The sequence below is a fragment of the Adiantum capillus-veneris genome, chromosome 19, assembly GCF_014529385.1.
Source record: "Adiantum capillus-veneris isolate H3 chromosome 19, ASM1452938v2, whole genome shotgun sequence".
Lineage (NCBI taxonomy): Eukaryota > Viridiplantae > Streptophyta > Polypodiopsida > Polypodiales > Pteridaceae > Adiantum > Adiantum capillus-veneris.
The window spans coordinates 41668660-41689084 of record NC_140949.1 but is presented as its reverse complement, the minus strand read 5'-3'; the positions used below and the strand labels follow the sequence as shown (position 1 = coordinate 41689084).

At 47.1% G+C, this 20425-nt stretch overlaps 1 protein-coding gene across 10 annotated transcripts in view; it reads left to right on the top strand.

Annotated features, from left to right (window-relative positions):
* Positions 1-20176, top strand: part of LOC147433890 (Plasma-membrane choline transporter family protein) — a 97746-nt gene extending 77570 nt beyond the window's left edge. For 3 of the 10 annotated variants that reach the window (XM_086489826.1, XM_086489831.1, XM_086489830.1), the window contains 4 exons: positions 18199-18818; positions 18921-19162; positions 19245-19539; positions 19672-20175. In XM_086489826.1, coding sequence (XP_086345952.1) covers positions 18199-18818; positions 18921-19162; positions 19245-19539; positions 19672-19869 — 1355 coding nt within the window. In that variant the 3' untranslated portion in view covers positions 19870-20175. Of the gene's footprint in view, positions 1-18198; positions 18819-18920; positions 19163-19244; positions 19540-19671 lie in introns of those variants that run through there. The other 7 variants (XR_015185227.1, XM_086489832.1, XR_015185228.1 and 4 more) reach the window with 7 other exon arrangements.
* The last annotated feature ends 249 nt before the right edge of the window (positions 20177-20425 follow it).

The following is a 20425-nucleotide window of genomic DNA, read 5'->3' as shown; positions in this document are numbered from 1 at the left end:
GTCCTACTGATCTTTTAACTTCTTTACGTAGGGAACTGGAAGCCCTAAAGCTACAACGAGCTCTTCAAGAGGAGAGGTCCTTCTCTCTTAGACAAGAGGAGCCTACACATAATGAGGCATTGGAACAGATTAAGCGCGAGTTAGAAGAGCTCAAGTGTCAGCAAGAGACTAAGGCTATGGTTTGGTGTAGCTCATGCCGCTCTCCAGGGCACCCACCACAGGAATGCCCCCTTCGGGTTTACTGCCACTTCTATGAAAAATCTGGACATGAGGATAAGGATTGTTACTACCTCAAGGGATTGTGTCAAATACAGCAAAATCTTGGTCCTTCTCTCCAACAAGGGCTAGCACCTGCATCCAACATGGTCTCACCCTACGGCCATCAAAACCAGTTGCCTCCTCTGCTGACAACACCCCCTATGCAGCAAGGTATGCACAACAACTTTGCACCCCACAGTTTTTATCATGCCAGTACTCCCTCAGTTCCCCAAAGTTTCTACACCTCAGCCTCCAATTCCATGCAGCAACCACCTCGTCCCCCATTTCGTCCTTCCAAACGGCCCATACTCTGCTACAGATGCAGAGAATATGGGCATTATTAGAGCAAGTGTCCTTTACCCGAGGGGTCCCCTCCTTGTCGTCATTGCCCTGATTCGAAGGATCACTACAGTAAAGATTGTCCCAAGCAAAGGGCATCCACGTCTTCAGGCTCGACTCAGAACCAGCCCGAATTCACCTTTCCGAAGATAAATTTGATTACTGTGAACACCGTGCCTCAACCTTCACCTGCTACTCATGTGGTTAAGCCTCTGCAAGTGGAGGAGCCTGCTGGTGTCCTTACTCGGGCACAAAGAGCAGCTCTTGGTCTCAGTCTACCCACAGGTCCAACTCGCCAGTCTCCACTTCCTCACTCTGGTCTACCTGACCCAAAGGACAAGTCCTTCCCAATTGCTCAGAGCAAACCAACTTCCTTGTTATCTGACATTGATGGAGCCTTCTTAGAAGCAGTGGCTGACTTGGAATAGATTAAGGTCACAAAAGGAGCCCAGTTCGAAGGCGCCAAGCCCACAGCAGAAGCCATCTTGACAAATACTTTTCAGCAGGTGTCACTATACGACATGCTAAGGCTCGATGCAACACTTAGAAGTGACACCATGTCAGTCATTCAGTCTCTGTACTCGGAGACTGGGCCTAGTGGCGGGCACCTCCCTGTACAGCCCTGAGAGTCCTATTTGATTTCCTATCCATCTGCTCCCCTCACCGATTATAAAAGTCCTCGCCTCACTGTATCTATTCTTGGGCACCAGCTATCCGGCGTCATCGTTGATGGAGGATCTGGAATCAATTTGATGCCTGAATTCACTATGATGGCCTTAGGTCTAAAGCCTACCCGACCTGCTCCTTTCACTGTTACATTGGTTGATCAGAGAACAGTCTACCCAGTGGGCATAGTCGACAAGGTGCCTCTGAAGGTACAAGATTTCACTTTTAACTTGGATTTTGTGGTAGTTAATCTTCCCCAGATAGAGGGAGGTTATCCCTTGCTAATTGGTAGGCCATGGCTGCGACATACGAAAGCACTTCACGACTGGGGAACCGACGCCATGTGGATACATACTCCTGGCTCTCCAATGCAACAAATTCGTCTCGAAGGAGGTATGGATCCGGTCGTTCAGCATAGCTCTTTGTCAGTAGAGTCCAACCCTGACTTGGAGCAGCCGGTACCTGCCGATGGGTCCGATGAAGACTTACTGTAGTGGTTAGAAGCCACCTCTTCGATGCCATGCTATGTAGTCTCTCTTCAACCTTTGCCAACAGATTCACCCTCTCCCCCTAATCCTACATCTGAAGCTACACATGAGACCAGGAATCCCAGTCAGCCAAGTGAGCCAGAACCAAGTGGACCAGTCTCAAGTGAGTCAGAACCAAGTGGACCAGTCTCTGGTGCCCATCCTTCAGAGGGTCCCTTGATGGAAACCGTCGGCCTGGGTGAGCCTATAACCCACCATAGAAGGGGAAAAAAGTCTCCCTTGCAAGAGTTGGCCAACACCCCAGCTCCCTCCTTAGCCTCTACTCCATCTGACTCTCCACCCATGCCGGAGCACTTTGAGGTATCTGAGGATTTACCATTTGCAGAGCTTCCATCAGGTTGGTTGCAGGAAGAGTATGCTGATTTCAACATTGATCAGACGCCAGCTCATAATGTCCAAAGGCTAACAGAGGCGGCACAGTCTTCTCCCCCTGACGCAGCCTCGACCACTTCACCGCCTGACCCAGTCAGAGAGGTCAACCTAGGCGGCCCTGACAACCATCAGCCCATCTTATTAGCCACTTGGTTATGGGATCACCCCGCTCTACTCGACCTGGTAATCTCCTTCGTGCGCTCTTTCAAAGATGTGTTTGCCTGGTCTTACCACGATTTAGAAGGAATCCCAACAGAGCTAGGAGTCCACACAATTTCTCTGGTTGAGGGGGCTAAGCCAGTCAGAGGACGGGCTTACAAACTGAATCCCAAGTATGCAGAAGCAGTCAAAATCGAGTTGGAAAAAATGCAAGAAGCAGGTATTATTGTACCAGTAGAGCACTCAGAATGGTTGTCTCCTATGGTTATTGCCCCAAGAAGCAGTCCAACAAAATTCGAGTTTGTGTCGACTATCGGGCTCTGAATAAGGTCACAATCCTGGATGGATTTCCGACACCTTTCACTGAGAGAGTCCTCGAAGATGTCGTTGGCCATGTAGTGTATAGTTTTATGGACGGGTTCAACGGCTACAATCAGTTAGGAATACATCCTGACGACCAAATCAAAACAGCTTTTGTGACTCCCTAGGGTATTTTCATCTACACTAGAATGTCTTTTGGGCTTAAAAATGCACCGCCTTCTTTCAATCGCATAGTATATCTCATCTTTTGTCCTCTGCTTACTGATCACCTTCGCATATTCATGGATGACTTTTCCACCTTCTCGAGTGCTCAATGTTCAACCCCAGTAGAAAATCTAAAGGAGCATCTTGCTCAGCTCTTTTCAGTCTTCCTCAGGTGCAGAGAGGCACGTTTGAAGCTCAATCCGAACAAATGTCATTTTTTGGTCACAGAGGGCACACTGTTGGGCCATGTGGTGTCTGCTCAAGGTTTGGCACCTGACCCAGAGAAGATAGTGGCCATCTTGAAGTTACCTCCTCCCATAAATCCCAAAGGTGTTCAGAGCTTTGTGGGCCACACCGGCTATCATCGCAGGTTTATACGTATGTATGCACAGGTGGCTCAACCATTGACCCGGCTCACCAGTGCTACTGTTCCCTTCCGGTGGTCAACACCTGAGGCCGAAGCATTTGCATACCTCAAAAAACGTCTCACTGAAGCGCCTATTCTAGTTGCCCCGGATTGGGCCCTACCTTTTCATGTGCATACAGATGCCAGTCTGCTGGCTGTGGGTGCTGTGCTGACTCAGCATAGCAAAGAGTTCAACTTGGATCGCCCTGTACATTATGCAAGTCGCCTGCTCACCAAAGCAGAGCGAAACTATAGCACCACAGAGAGGGAAGGATTGGCTATAGTGTATGCTCTACACAAATTTCGTCACTATTTGCTAGGGGTCCACTTCACAGTTATCAATGATCACCATGCCTTGCGCTATCTGCTTAATAAGCCACAGGTTGCAGGTCGAGTATGGCGATGGCTCCTCCTATTCCAGGAGTTTGATTTTGAAGTGGTACTCCGTCCAGGTAAGCATCATGTAATGGCTGACCACCTCTCTCGCATTTACACAGGCGAAGAAGCTACCGGGATTGCGGATGACTTTCCAGATAGCAGTCTTTTTAAAATAGATACAACACCGGAATGGTACGGCGAGGTCCTACATTTTCTATCTACTGGGCTGTACCCAGAGAGGGCATCCCCACTGCAAAAGAGGAGATTGCTGTTGAAGTCCAGGCCTTTCACTCTGATTGGGGGCCAGCTCTACAAAGCGGGACCAGATGGTGTTCTGAAGCGTTGTGTCTCGCCTCATGAGGTGGAGCATATTTTGGAGGATGCCCACAATGGTCCCACTGGTGGCCATTACCCTGGTCACATCACTGCTCAGAAGATTCTACAGAGTGGTCTGTGGTGGCCCTACATTTTTAAGGATGCAATAGCATATTCTAAGGTTTGTGATGTGTACCAGAGATGTGGGCCGAAGCCGAGTAAGCAATCCAACCGTCCTTTGCAGGTCTCGATGGCGTGGCTACCTTTTGAGAGATGGGGTTTGGACTTTGTGGGACCAATATATCCCCCGGCTCAACCAGGTAATCGCAAATATCTGCTAGTGGCTACAGACTATGCAACAAAGTGGGCAGAGGTACTAGCGACAGTAGATTGCACTGGCAATACAGTGGCCAAATTTTTATATGAAAATATTTTATGCAAATTTGGATGTCCCTTAGAGATCACCAGTGATAGAGACAGTCATTTTGTCAATGACATGATCTTAAATTTGCTGGCCAATTACAAGATTTTTCATCGCAAGTCGTGCTCTTATTACCCTAGAGCCAATGGACAGGCCGAGAGCACCAACAAGGTTCTGATCGCCCTACTGAGGAAAGCATGTCATCTCCATCCAGCATCGTGGGCTCAGGTTGTGCACGGCCCTCTTTGGGCATACCGCACATCTTTCAAAGCAACAACGAATCAAACGCCTTTTCAACTCGCTTTCGGTTTGGAAGCCATAGCTCCATTTGAGTTCAACTCCGGTTCCCCTAGGGTGGGCAGTCTGCGTGTAAGTTGGGGCATGGAATCTGCCTCTATCTCCCGTCTCACCTTATTAGATGAAAGCCACCTTTTAGCTTCTCGTGCTCTGCAAGCGGAACAACTTCGTCGCAAAGCGTGGCATGATCGCCACCTCAGAAAGCCAAAAATAACGCAAGGCACATTGGTGCTACTCTATCAGGCAAAATATTTGAAAAAAGCAAAGAAGCTGGTTCCAGCTTGGCAAGGGCCCTTTAGAGTACAGGAGGTTTTGCCACAGGGGGCTGTCCAGTTAGTCACTTTGGAAGGCGTTCCTTTGCTACTGGTAAATGGCTCCAGAATCAAGTGCTATTACTCCTCTGAGTAAAGGTCTGCAACTATCCCGCCATCTGTAGGTTCTATGTCCCATCTCTCTCCTCCCCACTATCTTTCCATCAGAACGGGTGTTCTGTTACTGTATCAGTTATGCTCTCCTCACGACTAGCTTTCCACCAGAATGGATGCTCTGTTACTGTCTCAATTTCTGCTATGTCTGTAAGTTTCCGCCTTTCCTCTAAGATATCTTTCTCCACTAAGTCCTGGTAATTCGGTATTATCGGGAACTTATACAGTCCAGTCACTCCTCCTCTAACCAGTCACTCCTCTAATTGTTTCTATTCTCAGTGTTATTTGCGGTTAAGTATTAAGGTCCTTCCAGTTAAGCTTTCAGTCAAGCTTCTCGTCGGAGTGGTTTTGTTCAGTTTGACAAGTGGAATCTGCTTGGGGACTCTTGGGGACTCTGCTTAGATGGCAATTGGGATAATGAACAAGGTGTAATCAAGGACTTGACTTGATGAGACTCCCAATGCCATACTGTCTATGGGAAGAATATGGCAGAGTTTATGTCAAAGAACTTTGATTCCAATAGCAGCAAAAACCTTTGGTGCCATTAAACTTTCAGCTTTGCTGTAGGAACCTTAATCTCCTAATGAGTCAAAATTACCCTCCCTTTTATCTGCTCGAAATTTGTAGCTACTCAAAAATTAGCACTTTGTACCTTCTCTTTGCTTCTGCTATCACTTTTATCACTTTGTACCGAGTGTGATCGTTGCGCCCTACCTATCCCAACCCCAACCCCATCGTCACTACCTACACATCCGCACCCCCTCGCCCCTAGCCTCTCCACAAACACACTCACCCTACTCTATACCAACCCCTCGCCCCTACCCTCCCTTACTCCCTCGCCCTTACTTGCCCTCAACCCCCTAGCCCCTACCCACTATCTCCCCCCTCGCCCCTATCCACTTATTCCCCCTCGCCCTTACCTACCCTCAATCCCCTCGCCCCTATCCACTTATTCCCCTCGCCCCTACCCACCCTCATCACCCTCGCCCTTACCTACCCTCAACCCCCTCGCCCTTATCCACTTATTCCCCCTCGCCCCTACCCACCCTCATCACCCTCGCCCATACCCACTCTCTCCCCCCTCGCCCCTATCCACTATTTTCCCCTCTCCCCTACCACCCTCAACCCCTCGCCCATACCCACTCTCTCCCCCCTCGCCCCTATCCACTATTTACCCCTCGCCCTACCCACCTCTCCCCTCGCCCTTATCCTCTAAATATCCTCGACCCTACCTCCCTTACTCCCTCGCCCCTATCCTCTACGCATCCCCTCGCCCTTAACCTACCTAAACCCCTCGCCCAATTCTGCCTGCATCCATCGATTAGCAATCAGAACCCATCGTTTTTTCAATCCATCGCGTGCTTTAAAACAGCTATAGCTTTTTTAACTCATCATCCGCTGCCTCCATCGCTTTGAAAGGACAAGCTATTCGTTTCTTGCGTATTCAAGCTTTTTCAGAGTTCGCACTGCACACTGCAGATTGACACAACCAGGAAGTTCTCTTTACAATGGCTGGTACAAGCAAGCAAGTAAGGAAAAAAAAAGCTCTCTCCAGAGAGGCCAACTGAGACATCCCAAAGTTCTGCAGAGGAAGAGGATGTGGATACATCCAGCCATGGCCTCACTGATGTGTCCTCCACTGATCACAGTGATGAAAATTACAAGGAGTCCGAATCAAGCTCTGCTTCTGACTCAGAGTCTTCGAGCAACGAGGAAGAGGAAGAGGATGAAGAAGAAGAAGCTGTAAAGAACCAAAAGAAGAGAAAAGCCATCATGCAGGTACTGGGTCATCCAATTCCTCGGCCTCCTTCTTCCAAGACCCAAACCAAGTTCACATTGAACTTCCATCTGCAGCAGCCTCATCCGTCGCTTCGAGAAGTCCTATCAAAAGACCAGCTACACAAGCTAGGATTGTCAGCATTAGCAGACATCGATCTGCCTTCGGATATTCCCATGGATATGGTGCATGCACTCCTCAAGTTTTTTCCCAAAGTCAGAGGACACCACTGATTGCTACACGAATAGGTAACGCCCTGGGGATGACAACTTTTCCTGCAGTGAAACGGCTACGCGCACCTATTCCCAACTTTCGAAAGATGCGACAATCGAGGCATGCAAAGAACTACTCAGTACGAATCATGCTGACTATGCAAGGAATAAACAGCTCTGGTCCATTTTCAAGTATTACTTTTTGGTGAGAGATTCTAAAGTCGGCAAGGGCAAGGGCAAGGGCAAGGCCAGATGTGACGTGCCTACTATGATTCTCGCACTGCGAAGGCCTATACTGCCTCATCCACACCATCCCATGTGGCTTGCATCAAATTTTATTACCTCTTTACAGTCTGGGCTAAAAGATTCAGAGCTCAGGTGCAATCTGTGCAATCTAGCTTTCAATGCTTTGCAGCTCCGATGTTGGCCTGAGTGATTAATATACCTGTTAGTCCTATGGATGTGGATGCGGCGATGCAGCGTAAAAGCTCTAAGGGAAAAGGGAAAGATATTGAACAAACAAAGGATCTATCTGAAAAGCCAAAGAAAAAGAGGGCAAAGGTAGTGAAGGACACAGTAGCATCTTTAGTATCCCTGCCAGTCTTCGAAAGCCAACAGCTTCGAGTGAAGCAACTAGTTCGACGTTCCTCACATACGGTCACTACTGATTCGATGGTAAGTTCAGGTGGTCCAGATCACATTATGCATGTCACAGCTATGACTTCTACAGTGTGTGTTCCTCTCTCTACTGCTGCTATTTTTACACCTACCACAATGACTAGCTCCCATGTCCCAGTGGCAATTGCTTCTTTTCCTATGCCTAGTCCTGCGGCAACCACTCCTACCATCTCTACTTCGACAGAGAGGCATGCGCCTAGTCCAGAGAGGCATGCTCCTAGTCCACCGCGAGCAGTGCCACTTGTCACACTAGTCCCACCAGCAGTCCCACCAGCTGTACCACTCTCCAGCTCTCTTCACCCTGACAGTAGTACAGGACCTTCTACAGGATCGGACTCTACATCAATTTTTCGGCTATCGGAGGATATATTGCAGGAGTCTAGGCAAGCCATTGCCACCATTGAGCTGGGAGCAGAGCGTTTAGCAGCCACACACCAGCGTCACGCAGCTACTTACGCAGCTATGGAGGGAGCTCTGAAGGTTGCTGAGAGCGCCATCGCGGATAGGAATGCCACTATTTTCGCACTCCAGCAGGCCCTGAAGTTAAAGTCTCAAGTGATTAGTGACCTTCAGAATCAACTACAAGGATTGCTGTTACAGGAAAATAGGGCAACGCAGCCTACGATGATGGGTATGGGATATGGGTGGACTGGAGCAGGTACACCAGTGCAGCATGCAGCAACGGGTCCTTCTCAACAGTTTATGGGACTTTACCTACAAACTCCAGTTCCCGTTCAGTACTACAACCAACAACAATAGTATCCTCCTCCTCAGGGGTTTCAGTCTTCACCATTGCCTCAGATGCAAAATATGACTTGTTGTGATGGAGTTGCTGGAGCACATCGGCATGGCTGTGTTACTCGACGTCCTCAGTACACTACAGGACAGGTGCTACCATCGGCTCAGCAGCAGGTGGCTGGTCATTTCTCAGGAAACACACTTACTGACAGGAGAGCTCGCATACAGCAAGGCCCCACAATCGATTTGATGGCCCCACCTCCAGAGGCTGATCCTTCGGATGCAGCAGAGGCCTCCCCTCTATCTCTTGGATGACAGATCCAGGAACTCACCATTGTACATACTAGTAGTTTTCTTTCAAAGTTTTAGTCTTCCTCTCACCGAGACGGTGAGCGGTCTTGTGGCGGGCAACCTGTAGCAGGGCTACAGTGTCACTTCACAGGACAGGCAGTTGGACAGTTAGCTACAGTTGGTCTGGTTCACACTGGACGGACCCTTTGGACTGGGAGTGGACACACGTGGTAGGGTACCTACGGTGGTCTAGTGGACATTGTGGCCAGGTCACCACCACCACTCAGTTGGAGATAGACTTAGCGGCTGGACATTTATGGGCCGTTGGTGGCTCTTATGGTTGTACATATGAGTAGTCGTGTTTGGGGCAGTTCTATCTTATCTTGCACGTAGTCGTCTAGAGGAAGTCTTACACAGAGCACTGCTTCACCATCCCTGCACATCTGAGCCTCGACACCCCATTTGTACCTGTGAGTCCTGGGCTGGAGCTGAGTGTGCTGCCACGCTAGAGTCTGTACATGGTTCTTTGAGCTAGTCGAGTCCACATGTTCTGGTCCACTGTTGTGTCTCTGTTGTTATCCATTGTTTCTGTGTTGTTATCCGTTGTTTCTGTGTTTCATTCTGTTTGAGAGAGTTTTCATTTGTTTGAGTGAGATTGTCACGCACATTGCACTGAGGGGCACCCACACTGTAGAGAGCACAACACATTATCCGCGCTACAAGTATCTAGTGTAAAGAAATCTGTGATCTGTCTCTGGGGTTGTCTCTCTTCAGCTCTCCTCAGTAAAGTTTCTCTATGCCTGTGTAGCTCAAGTAGATAAAGCCCAAGACATCTCTGATCCTCATAACTCATGACCCTAGATAGTGGCCCGAAACCTTCTCTGAATAGACAATGAAAACGGCCTCGTATCTCATAGCACACTGTGCAATGACATATGTAATGTACCTCTGTCTCTGGCTCTAGAAGGCATAAGCGGCATATCCTGCTATCTGCTCGTGTCCCTCTGAATCTGCCAGTCTCAATCTCGAGCTGATGTGAGGACGTGCGTATCTGGCCAATGGCACATCGGACACCATGAGAAAGATGCCTGTCCATATAACTAGGTCGAATCACAAACCCATCCCCTGTGAGGTAGAGAAAATGCTCTCTATAGAAAGCCGTCTTTGTGCCCAACTCCTGTATCGGCTCTATCCATGTCCTCCTTGTGTCCAGCTGAATCAGATCTTGACGAATGAGTCTATTAATCTCTACCCGCGTCAAAGACCTCAAGGGTGCCTGTAGAGAGTATTGAAAAGGAGGCAACCTGTCCATGGTGAAACCATGTGTCTGAAACCATGATGCCATCTGTGCATACCAGCATGATGTATCCCCATTAAGAGCTAATTGTCTGGAGGACTCTAGAGCCACCCTGGCATATCTGTCTCTGGTAGTATCCCACAGACTGTGTACAAAAGAAACTGATCTAGTAAGTGCCTCAATCACCATAGGGGAAGCAGCTAATTCCGCTCGAATGATATCATGTGGTACAGAAGCCTTGGCTCTAATCAGCCGAGAGATCATAGATACCAGGGGCTTCTCCATACGCCTCCAACCCTCCTGGCCTACAGAAGGTCCCCAAACCTGCACCCCATATAACATGGTAGAGGCAACCAAAGTATCAAAGAGCCATAACTTTGTCCTAGGTTCCTGGAACTGAACCTGCGAACACATCCTCTCCATTCCTCCCAGAGCCGCACCAGCTCTGGTTAGTCTAGTCTCTGCCGCTCTTCTCAAGGAAAATCTCGGCCCAGTAAAGACTACCCCCAGGTAAGTGTATGCATCTGTATACTCCACAATCTCCTGACCATATTTGAAAGTAGGTACTGATCTCCTGACCCATTGCGGTGTGGTGTTAAACACCATAACCTTGGTTTTACCTAGGTTTACACACAATCCACTATCCTTTGCATAACTGCGAAGTGCATCCAACTCTCGTTGCATACCTTCTGGTGAGTCGGATATCAGCACAATATCATCACCATATAGCAACAATGGGATCCACGTCCCTGCCAGGTGTGCACCCCTGTCACCCTCTCTGTCGATGTAATCAGACACCTCATCAACATACATACCAAATAGAGTAGGAGACAATGGGCAGCCCTGTTTCATTCCAATAGTAGAGTGAACTAGTTCAGATACCCCTTCCGGAGTGCGTACATGTCCCATCACTGATCTGTACAAAGCCATAATCCCCCAAATCACCTCTATGGGCACCCCCATCTCCTGTAATCTGCGCATCAATTGAGCTCTTGGTACCATGTCAAATGCTTTACGAAAATCCACATAGCTATAGTAGATCCGTCTCCCATGTGCTCTACCCTCCTCAATGATGACCCTGAGTGTCAGAATATGATCAAGAGTGGAGAAACCCCTCCTGAAGCCGGCTTGACCTTTCGCTCGTACACCCTCGCCCTTTGCCCAATTACTCAAGTGTTGCTCCAGGATGGATGCATACAACCGTGCCAATGTGTGTCCAACTATAATAGTGCGGTAGTTCCCGGGCTCTGTAGGGTCACCAGCCTTGAAGATGGGATCAATATTAGACAACCTCCAAGTCTCAGGTAATCCCTCACACATGGCACGATTGAACAACACTGCGAGAACCTCCATCAGCATATCCTTGGCATGTATAAAGTGCTCCGCTACTAGACCGTCATGATCATATGCCTTTCCGGTCTTCATCCTGTCAATGGCCCTTTGTACCATCTCAGGAGTAAAGAAAGTGCTCGTTGCTGGGCAAGGCTTGGTAGGGTCTGGAAAGGGTTCCTGTCCAGGGACCGTATATAATGATGTCGCATATTGGCCCCACACCTCAGGTGAAGTAATCACTGGGGGAGGGGAGTGTTCATGGAAGAGTCTCCATGCCTCTCCTGAGTCCCTACTCAAGAACATCTGATACAAGTCTCGCTCCATCTGAGCTAGGTAAGCTGCTTCTTCCGTCGCACAAGGTGTTGGAAAGCAATCCGAGACTGTCTGTAAGTGATGCCTCCTAAAAGAAGATCTCTCTGAAGCTGGGCTCTCATCTCTCTGCACTCCTCATCATACCAACTATTCTGGGGCATGCTCCTTGAATGTCGTCTCTTGCCTGGCTGAATGTGTGGGTATGCATTTGATGCAGCCCCATGCAGTGTATTAGACAGTAGAGTGGTGCACTCTTCCACTGAGAGGCATGTACCATTTGTGCCAGCTGTGCCTTCCAATAGACGGTCCCAGATCTCCTCTGAATAAACGAAATCAGTCTCTGGTGTAAATGTATAGCGGGTGTGTGACCTGCCTCCTGATGTCTGGGTTGTACTATACTGAAATTTAAAGGATAGTGTGAAGAGAGCATGATCTCCTGCTATGTCCATTGGCTTGGCTCCATGAATGCAGGGTATAAAGCTCGGTTGTGTCATAACATAATCCACTGTACTGGCCCCATGTCTATGTGGAAAGCATGTGAAACCGGCTGCTCCAGGAAATCGTTGTAAGCCATTAAGTATGGCTAATCCATGTGTAGTCGTCATTTCCATGAGGTATCTTCAATATTCTGTCTGCTCTCTATCATCTGAGCATCTGTCCTGTCCCAGCTCACCCACATCCATCTCTCTGAGCATCGCATCTGTAAGTGTCGTAGAAGACTGTCTGCGAGTTGCCCGTTCGGGCATTAAAGTCCCCTAGGAGAATGATATCACCATCCCTAGAGAACTCCCAAATGTCATCATCTAGGATAGAGAAAGGCGATTGCCCTCTGGATGCGGCATACATTGATGTACTGGGAGGAAAGTAGCATATGGTAATATATAGGAATCGACCTATGTCAGCTCTCAATCTCACCCACATATATTTAGCATGATCATCTCTTCGTACAATATGCAGTAATGGTTGTAGTTCCTCTCTGAATAGCACTGCTACTCCTCCTGAGCCTCTACTCCCATGCTCAGATCTCGCATTTGTCCTGTGAGCTGTTTCCCATCTGTATCCCACTACATGTGGCATTACCTGTCCAGGGGCCTGATGAGTCTCTGAGAAGAACACAATATCCTTGTCTTTGAAACTCTCCTCAAATGCACCCACGTCCAATCTCATAGACCCATTACAATTCCAGGTAGCCATCTTCAGTGTGGTCCCATATGTCTCGCACCGTCATGCAGTACGCCGCTCTAAAATCACCACCCGTCCATCTCTGTAGAAGGCTATCTTTCCCTTCTCCCTTGCCGTTGTAATCTCTGGCATTACCTCTCTCATATGTGCGAGCTGTGAGAGAGTCAGGTCATCACCGAGGAAAATACCTGTCTTTTTGAGAGTAGGCCTCTTCCTCAAGAATTCCTTCTTCTGTTCCAACGAGGGGAAGCGTAGTATGAGAGCTCTCCCCTTTGAAGACTCTCCCGTGCCATCACTTTTCTTACCTACCCTCCATGCCTTTGTCTGCAATGGTTTCTCCATCCCCATCATGGATGTAAGGCTTGTGACCTCTTTCTCCACATTGTTTATGTCCTTGAGACCAGTCACTCTCACATGCAATGCTCGCATCCGCCTTCTTTGTTCCTCTTCGAGAGTCATGTTGATAATCGTCGGTGTACAAGGAGTTTCTTGACCTTTCCCTTTCTTGGCGACCTCAATCCATTTTTCAGCCTCGTCTGCCTTTTTTTGTGTCCTTGTTATCATCTCCACCCATGAAGATGTCTTCGCCACACTCAGTTTCTCTTCCTCTGTGATCATCCTTACTTGTTCCTTAATTTCCTTGATTTCATCTATTACTGAGGGTTGAAATTCGCCTTCCTCTAGTCCATTGCTTACTCTATCAGCAAACTCCCGTTTAAGGGCTGAGACTTCTTTTTTGAGTGCCCGTATGTCTGCGTTTGGGTTCTCCTCTTTGAGGGCTGAGACTTCTTCTTTGAGTGTCCGTATTTCTGCTTTAAGGCTCTCTTTCTCCTTCTTCCATTGTGCGCCTTCATTGAAGACCATCTGAAGGAGGTTGGCCTTCTCCTTCCACTATCCTTACATCTCTGTTTTCCACTCCTTCATTTCCCTCTCCATCAGCGCCATCCGCTTATTCGTGAGCATGAAGGTTGCCTTTGCTCTTGGCTTGCAAACAGGTGAGACATTGGCGGCTTCCGTGTCCTGTGCAGGGTCTTCTTCAAGTGTGAGAGTTTGTGCAACATCCATCAAGCATTCATGGCCTTGACGTTGATCCATTACGGTGTGGCTCAAAGAATCATTTTCCATTATAAAATTATAAAATTCAAGCTGACCTGCCGGGGTGCGCGCTCTGTACGTCCTCAGTCACTGCAGTCCGCCATGTGTTCAAAGATGGGCGCGCTGCTGCACAAAGAGAGGGATTAAAGTCCTGACGATGCTCTTGCTGTGGTGCCGCGCGAATATATATAGAGAGAGAGAGAGAGAGAGAGAGAGAGAGAGAGAGAGAGAGAGAGAGAGAGAGAGAGAAGCAGCCGAGGGGGGGGGGGAGTGGGCGATAGACTATAGACAATAAATAAAAACTTAAAAGGCTGAAAATTAACCTGCGATAGACAAAAAAAGGGGGGGGGGGGGGGGGGGGGGGGGGGGGGGATAGACAGGGGATTAACCCGTGATAGACAAAAGGGGGAGGGGGGGGGGCGCGATAACAGGAGGGGGGGGGGGGGGGGGGGGGGGGGGGCGCGATAAACAGGAGGGGGGGGGGGGGGGGGGGGGGGGGGGGGGGGGGACAAAGCGGGGGGCAGCGCGATGGAGAGAGAGAGAGAGAGAGAGAGAGAGAGAGAGAGAGAGAGAGAGAGAGAGAGATGAGAGAGAGAGAGAGAGAGAGAGAGAGAGAGAGAGAGAGAGAGAGAGAGAGAGAAATGAAATGATATATTAACGTCTACAAAAGGCCAAAATGACCTATGAGACCAAATTGATTACAATGGTGAGTCTAGTACCAAGTCTGGGTGTAAACAAAGAAAACCACAAACTAGAAACTGAGATAGGAGTGCTATCGACTCCTGTGGGTGGCTAGTAAGCTGAGCAATGGTATAATGCCACAAAGGTACAAAGTGGGGATAAGTGTTACCATGATACAATATAGCAGTAGCATGAAGCCTATCCTGATCGACACTCTGGGTGTCGTGCTAGAATCCTGTGGATCCTTTGCCGCAATCTTTGTCGGTGCTGCGTGGCTCCCCTCCTCAGTGGTCGTCTCGATCTCCCTAACTCTATAGCTCGATCAATGAGAGTACCACTGATGTGTGTATGGGTGGGAACCGAGCTCTGTGGTGGTGGTGGCCCCTCTGCCTCTGTGGTACTCGGACTGAAGAAATCAGAGATGCGTCTGTCGGACTGTCTCTGTTTATGCCCTCTTAATAGAGAGTCTCTATGTCTTTGTGTCTCAAGTAGAAATAATCCGAGACATCTCAGGTCCTGATGTCTCATGACTCTATCTAACGAGTCAAAACCATCTCTGAATAAACAGTGAAAGCGTCCCCGAATCTCATAGTAGACTGTGCAGTGACATATGAAGTGAAACTGTCTCTGGCTCTGCATGGCATAACTGACATATCCTCCTGTCTGCCGGTATGCCTCTAAATCTACCCGTCTCAATCCCAAGCTGGTGTGAAGATGTGCCTATCTAGCCTATGGCACATCGTAACCCATGAGATAGATGTGTGTCCATGTAGCTGGGTCGTGTGACAAATCCGTCTGTCTTGAGTTGGAGAAGATGCTCTCTATAGAAAGCCCTCTTCGTACCCAACTCCCCTGATGGCTCTATCCATGTCCTCTTGGTATGAAGCTGGATAAGATCCTTCCGAATGAGTCCAGTAATCTCCATCCGTGTAAGAGCCAAAGATGGTGCATCAAGAGAATACTGGACAGGGGGCAGCCTGTCCATGCTGAAACCATGCCTCTGAAACCATGAGCTCATCTGTGCATACCAACATGATGTATCTCCCTGTAATGCCAGCTGTCTGGATGACTCAAGAGCAAGCCTAGCATATCTGTCCCTGGTGGTGTCCCATAAGCTGTGTACAAATGATACTGATGTGGTAAGTGCCCCAATCTCCATAGATGGGGCAGCCAGCTCTGCTCGTATGATGTCATGTGTAACTGAGGTCTTTGCTCTAATTAGCCTAGAAATCATAGATACCAAGGGCCTCTCCATATTACTCCATCCAGCACTATCAACAAATGGTCCTTAAACCTGAACCCCGTAGTGCATACCTGAAGCGACCAAAGTGTTGAAGAGCCAGAGCTTTGTTCGAGGTTCCTGGAACTGAACCTGCTAACAAATCCTCTCTAAACCGCCTAGGGCTGCATAGGCACGAGTCAATCTAGTGTCTGACTGCCACTTTCAGTATGAACCCCGGTCCACTAAAGACCACCCCAAGATATGTGTATGCATAAGTATACTCCATATTGTCTTGACCATATGTGAATGTAGGTGCTAATCTCCTGACCCACTGTGGCGTGGTATTAAATACCATGACCTTGGTTTTACCAAGGTTGACAGACAATCCACTATCCCCTACAAAACTATGCAATGCATCCAAATGTCTCTGCATACCCTCTGGTGAGTCTAATATCAGCACGATATCATCAGCATACAATAAAAGAGGGATCCATGTCCTTGCAAGCTGAGCACCTCTATCTCCCCCTCTGCCAATATAATCAGAGACCTCATCAACATACATACCAAATAAAGTAGAGGACAATGGGCATCCCTGTTTCACTCCGATAGTGGAGTGAATTGTCAGATATCCCCTTTGGTGTGCGTACATGATCCTTCACTGAACAATCGATACAGCACAGCCGAGTTCCACACCCGAATGCACGGGCCCCATAGACTTGCGTCCCTTTTGGTATTTCTTTATTATTGCTCGTCGCAAGAGTACAACTCCCGAGGGTTCTTTGCTCTTAGACTCTGCGTCTAGATCCTCTGTAGAGTGAGGCCCCAGGGGCTCTTATAAACAACACAAGGGTTGCCCAAAAGCAAAGCCCCAAAAGCACTTCTCCTAAAAGCACTAAACCCCAAATGTAACTCTTGTCAAAAGCTCACATAAACTGCCAAAAATCTACCAGCAGCGTGAATCGCGGAAATCAGTGCAGCCTGCCAAGTCATCACAGCAACACAAAACGAGGAATTCCGTACAACCTGCCATGTCAGCAAGTCAATGCAATTTACGAACATCTCCTCCAAAGATCAAGCTTTTGGTTTTTGGGTTTTAGGCCCAGTGCTCCACAAGGGATCAGTTTCTTCTTGTCCTGTCGGATATTTTCCTTAGAGTTGGGCACGTCACGTGATCAATTTTTGACATCACGGCACCCCAAAATCATTTGTGGCTTTCCTATCTTGGACAACCCCATAGGTGCCACCATTGATTGCAAAGCCCTCACCTTGGGAGCAAGAGGTTGTACAACTCGAGGCAGAATCATTCACTAAAGAACAAAAAATCAACATCTTGGAGACAGAATTGCAAGCAATAGAGATACAACAGCAAGCACAAGAAGTTCAAAATCCAAGCTCAAGTACAACCAACCTTGAAGATACAGAGGGAACGCCTACAAACATAATGAAAGCTGTTTTATATGGAATTGTTGAAAAGGAGAGAGTAGATGCAACACAGAGATATATCAGAATCGGTGGTCTCTGAGAGGGTTGGGAGAAAGGGGAAATAGATATGGATAACAAAGAATATACCATGAAAACAAATATTCTTAAAGAAAAATTAATTAGAGTTGCCTCTTTTGTCAAGCAGACAAGCTCACAAAAGGGCACCTCAGTTTGGATATCGGATGAGCTCATCCCATTGCAACTAAAGAACAGGGCCTTGGGGTTAGCTAAAGTCAAAGAAGCAAGGAAGTATGGAAAGTGGGCCGTATACAGAGGATGCAAAGCGATTATCAAAGATTTCAAGAGTCCACCACTGAGTGAACCAGCATCATAGCGCTTTCTTTCATCTTTTTCTCTTTATATATGGTCATTTTGTGTAAACCCACCGCTCTTATGAGTCATAAGAGGTTGCTTGAAGATAGTTTTTTTTAAGTTTTTCTTTTTATGCCTGACATGGCATGATACCCAAAGCGGACTGTAACCTTAAGATGTACTGATCTGTCCTATAGGTCGATTTTGGCCTTAAAATGACATTAATATAGCTTTCTTTTTTCTTTCTTTCTCCTCTCTCTCTGGGGCTTGGAGCACAGTAGATTATGTCATAGGTTCTGCCTCAGCTGTGCATATACTCTGTTCCTTCATCACCTCCCCTTGTCCTTTTAATGCGGACCATACATACCTCTATGTCAGAGGCTTTCTTATATCTGAATGGGTTTCCTCGCATCGTTTGACAGCTTCTGTTCTGCCCACTTAGTTTTCTGGAGTGAAACATTTAATGCATTTTCTGCAGGTATGTTCAATGCCAAAGGGGCTGGCATTGGACAAGAACTTGCTAGCAAATTAAAGGATGCACCAACACTGGATATTGGAAAAGTTACAGGTAGAAATTCTTTCAAATGGTATGGCAACGTAATGGCAGCTATGTCATTGTTTCTTGTTATTGTTACCATCGTTACAATGAGGTGGCTTAGAAGGTGGATAGAGGTTGCAGTATTGTGCTTGGAAGTATGTGGGGAAACTATACAGGTAGTTCAATCAGTGAAAGCGACTCAGTACAATGTGAACATGCAGTCACAACCTAACCTCCCCCATGTGAAATTGAAGTCAAACCAGCCTCAATTTACAACAACACAACAGCCGCAGAAAATGTACCAATCTGGAAAGAAAAATCAAGAGTCTAATTCATTAACACAAAGTGCTCAACCACTCAAACCTGGTCCTATAGACCACCTTTGGGGACGACTGACAGCGCCATTTCTGCGTCCTTTGCTTTTTATCACCATTCCCATTCTCTGCTTTACTATTGCTTGTTGGTTGTCAGTTCTTCTGTTCATAATCAGCACATGTAGCATTCAACAGCAAAGCTATGCAGACTTTGGCTTTGTCTGGACATGGCGGTTCTATGTGATGGTAATCTACCACTCTTTTGGGCTCATGTGGGCATGGCAGATCATCAATGGTTTCAATGTGATGGTTGTTGCAGGATCTGTGTCATATTATTACTGGAATCAGGATACAATCTTTGCATCAGTGGGGCGGGTGCTTCATACTGTATTGAGATATAATTGTGGCTCTGTGATTTTTGGAGGCCTATTTTTCTCTCCTGCATTGCTCAGCTTCAAGAGGTCTCTCAAGTGCTTGATTTGGACTGTCAAGTGTTTTCAACAATTTGGCCATAAAGTGCCCGAGCAAATCGCCAATAGCATAAATCGATCAGTAAGCTGCATTGACAATATTATGACTTATTTTAACAAGTATGTGCAGTTGCACCCTATCGAGCTTAGCAAAATTGATTGTAGGAAGTTTGTCTGAAGAAGCATGCTTTATGTGTTGCAGGGATGCTTTAATAATGGTTGCAATCAAGGGTAAAGATTATTGTGCAAGTGCTGCTCTCGCCAGGGAACGGTTGAACACCAATGCAGCGTTTCTGGAAACATTCAAGGTCTCTCCTGATGGGCTGGTTGAAATAGGGAAGCTTTTGGTATGCGGTATGTGTGCAATATGCTCTCTTGCCATGTCTCAACTGCCTATGTTCTCAGATATGACCAGCACAGTATACATAGCAAGCCCCATCTTCCTCGCAGTCATGACAACAGTTCTTTCTTATACAATGGCTCACACCCTCTTGCAGGTATATGAAAGAATGGTAATTAAATAGGACAGCATCAGTAATCAGCCATGATGTATTAACCAACTAATTAAGAGTTTATTTTCAATTGTCCGGAATTAAGTTTAGCTTCAACAAATTGAGGGCTGTTCGCAGGTGTACACAACAACATGGGATACTTTGTTACTGAACTTGTGCGAGGATTGTCAAGCTTTCCATGGCAGACCAAGGTTTTGCCCACCATTACTTATGGCAACTGTGCAAAAAGCAATGGAGTTAAGGGCTACAGAACAACAGCAGCCATTGCAGGTGAATAACCAATGGGAGAATAAAGTCGGTGGCACAGATTATTAAGAGATGTTTCACTTGGGCTAAAATAGGAAGGTTACCATTGTTAGAATGTGTAGGCTAAAATGAACAACGAGCCTCCTAGTGGGTTTTTCTGTAGGTATACATGCTCTTGAGGTGTAGGTCAAGTTACAGCTTTTAGCAAAGATTTGGCAGCCTTACATATCTTGCAGATCCTATAAAACGGACAAAACCATCTTCTTTTGTTGTTTGAAGTTGGTGGAAGGAAGCTAGATGATTGACAAAGCTTGTGCAGTGTTTAATGAAATTACTGTCTTCATTTCTACAAAGAAATTAGGAATAATGACTTTGTTTCTAGGTTCTTTTTTTTTTTTTTTAATAGACACTTTAAGATACAAAATTTTCAAACTGCATGCTAATAAAATAGGATAATTGTTTATTTCAAAAGCGGGAATCATCTATACCATATGAAAGAAAGCAATATGAAGCTTTTGATGTAGGACATGCTTCATTACACACACCCACACACACACACATAGAAATGAAATGAAATGAATTGAAATGTCATATTAAAAGTCTCCAAAAGGCCAAAATGACCTAT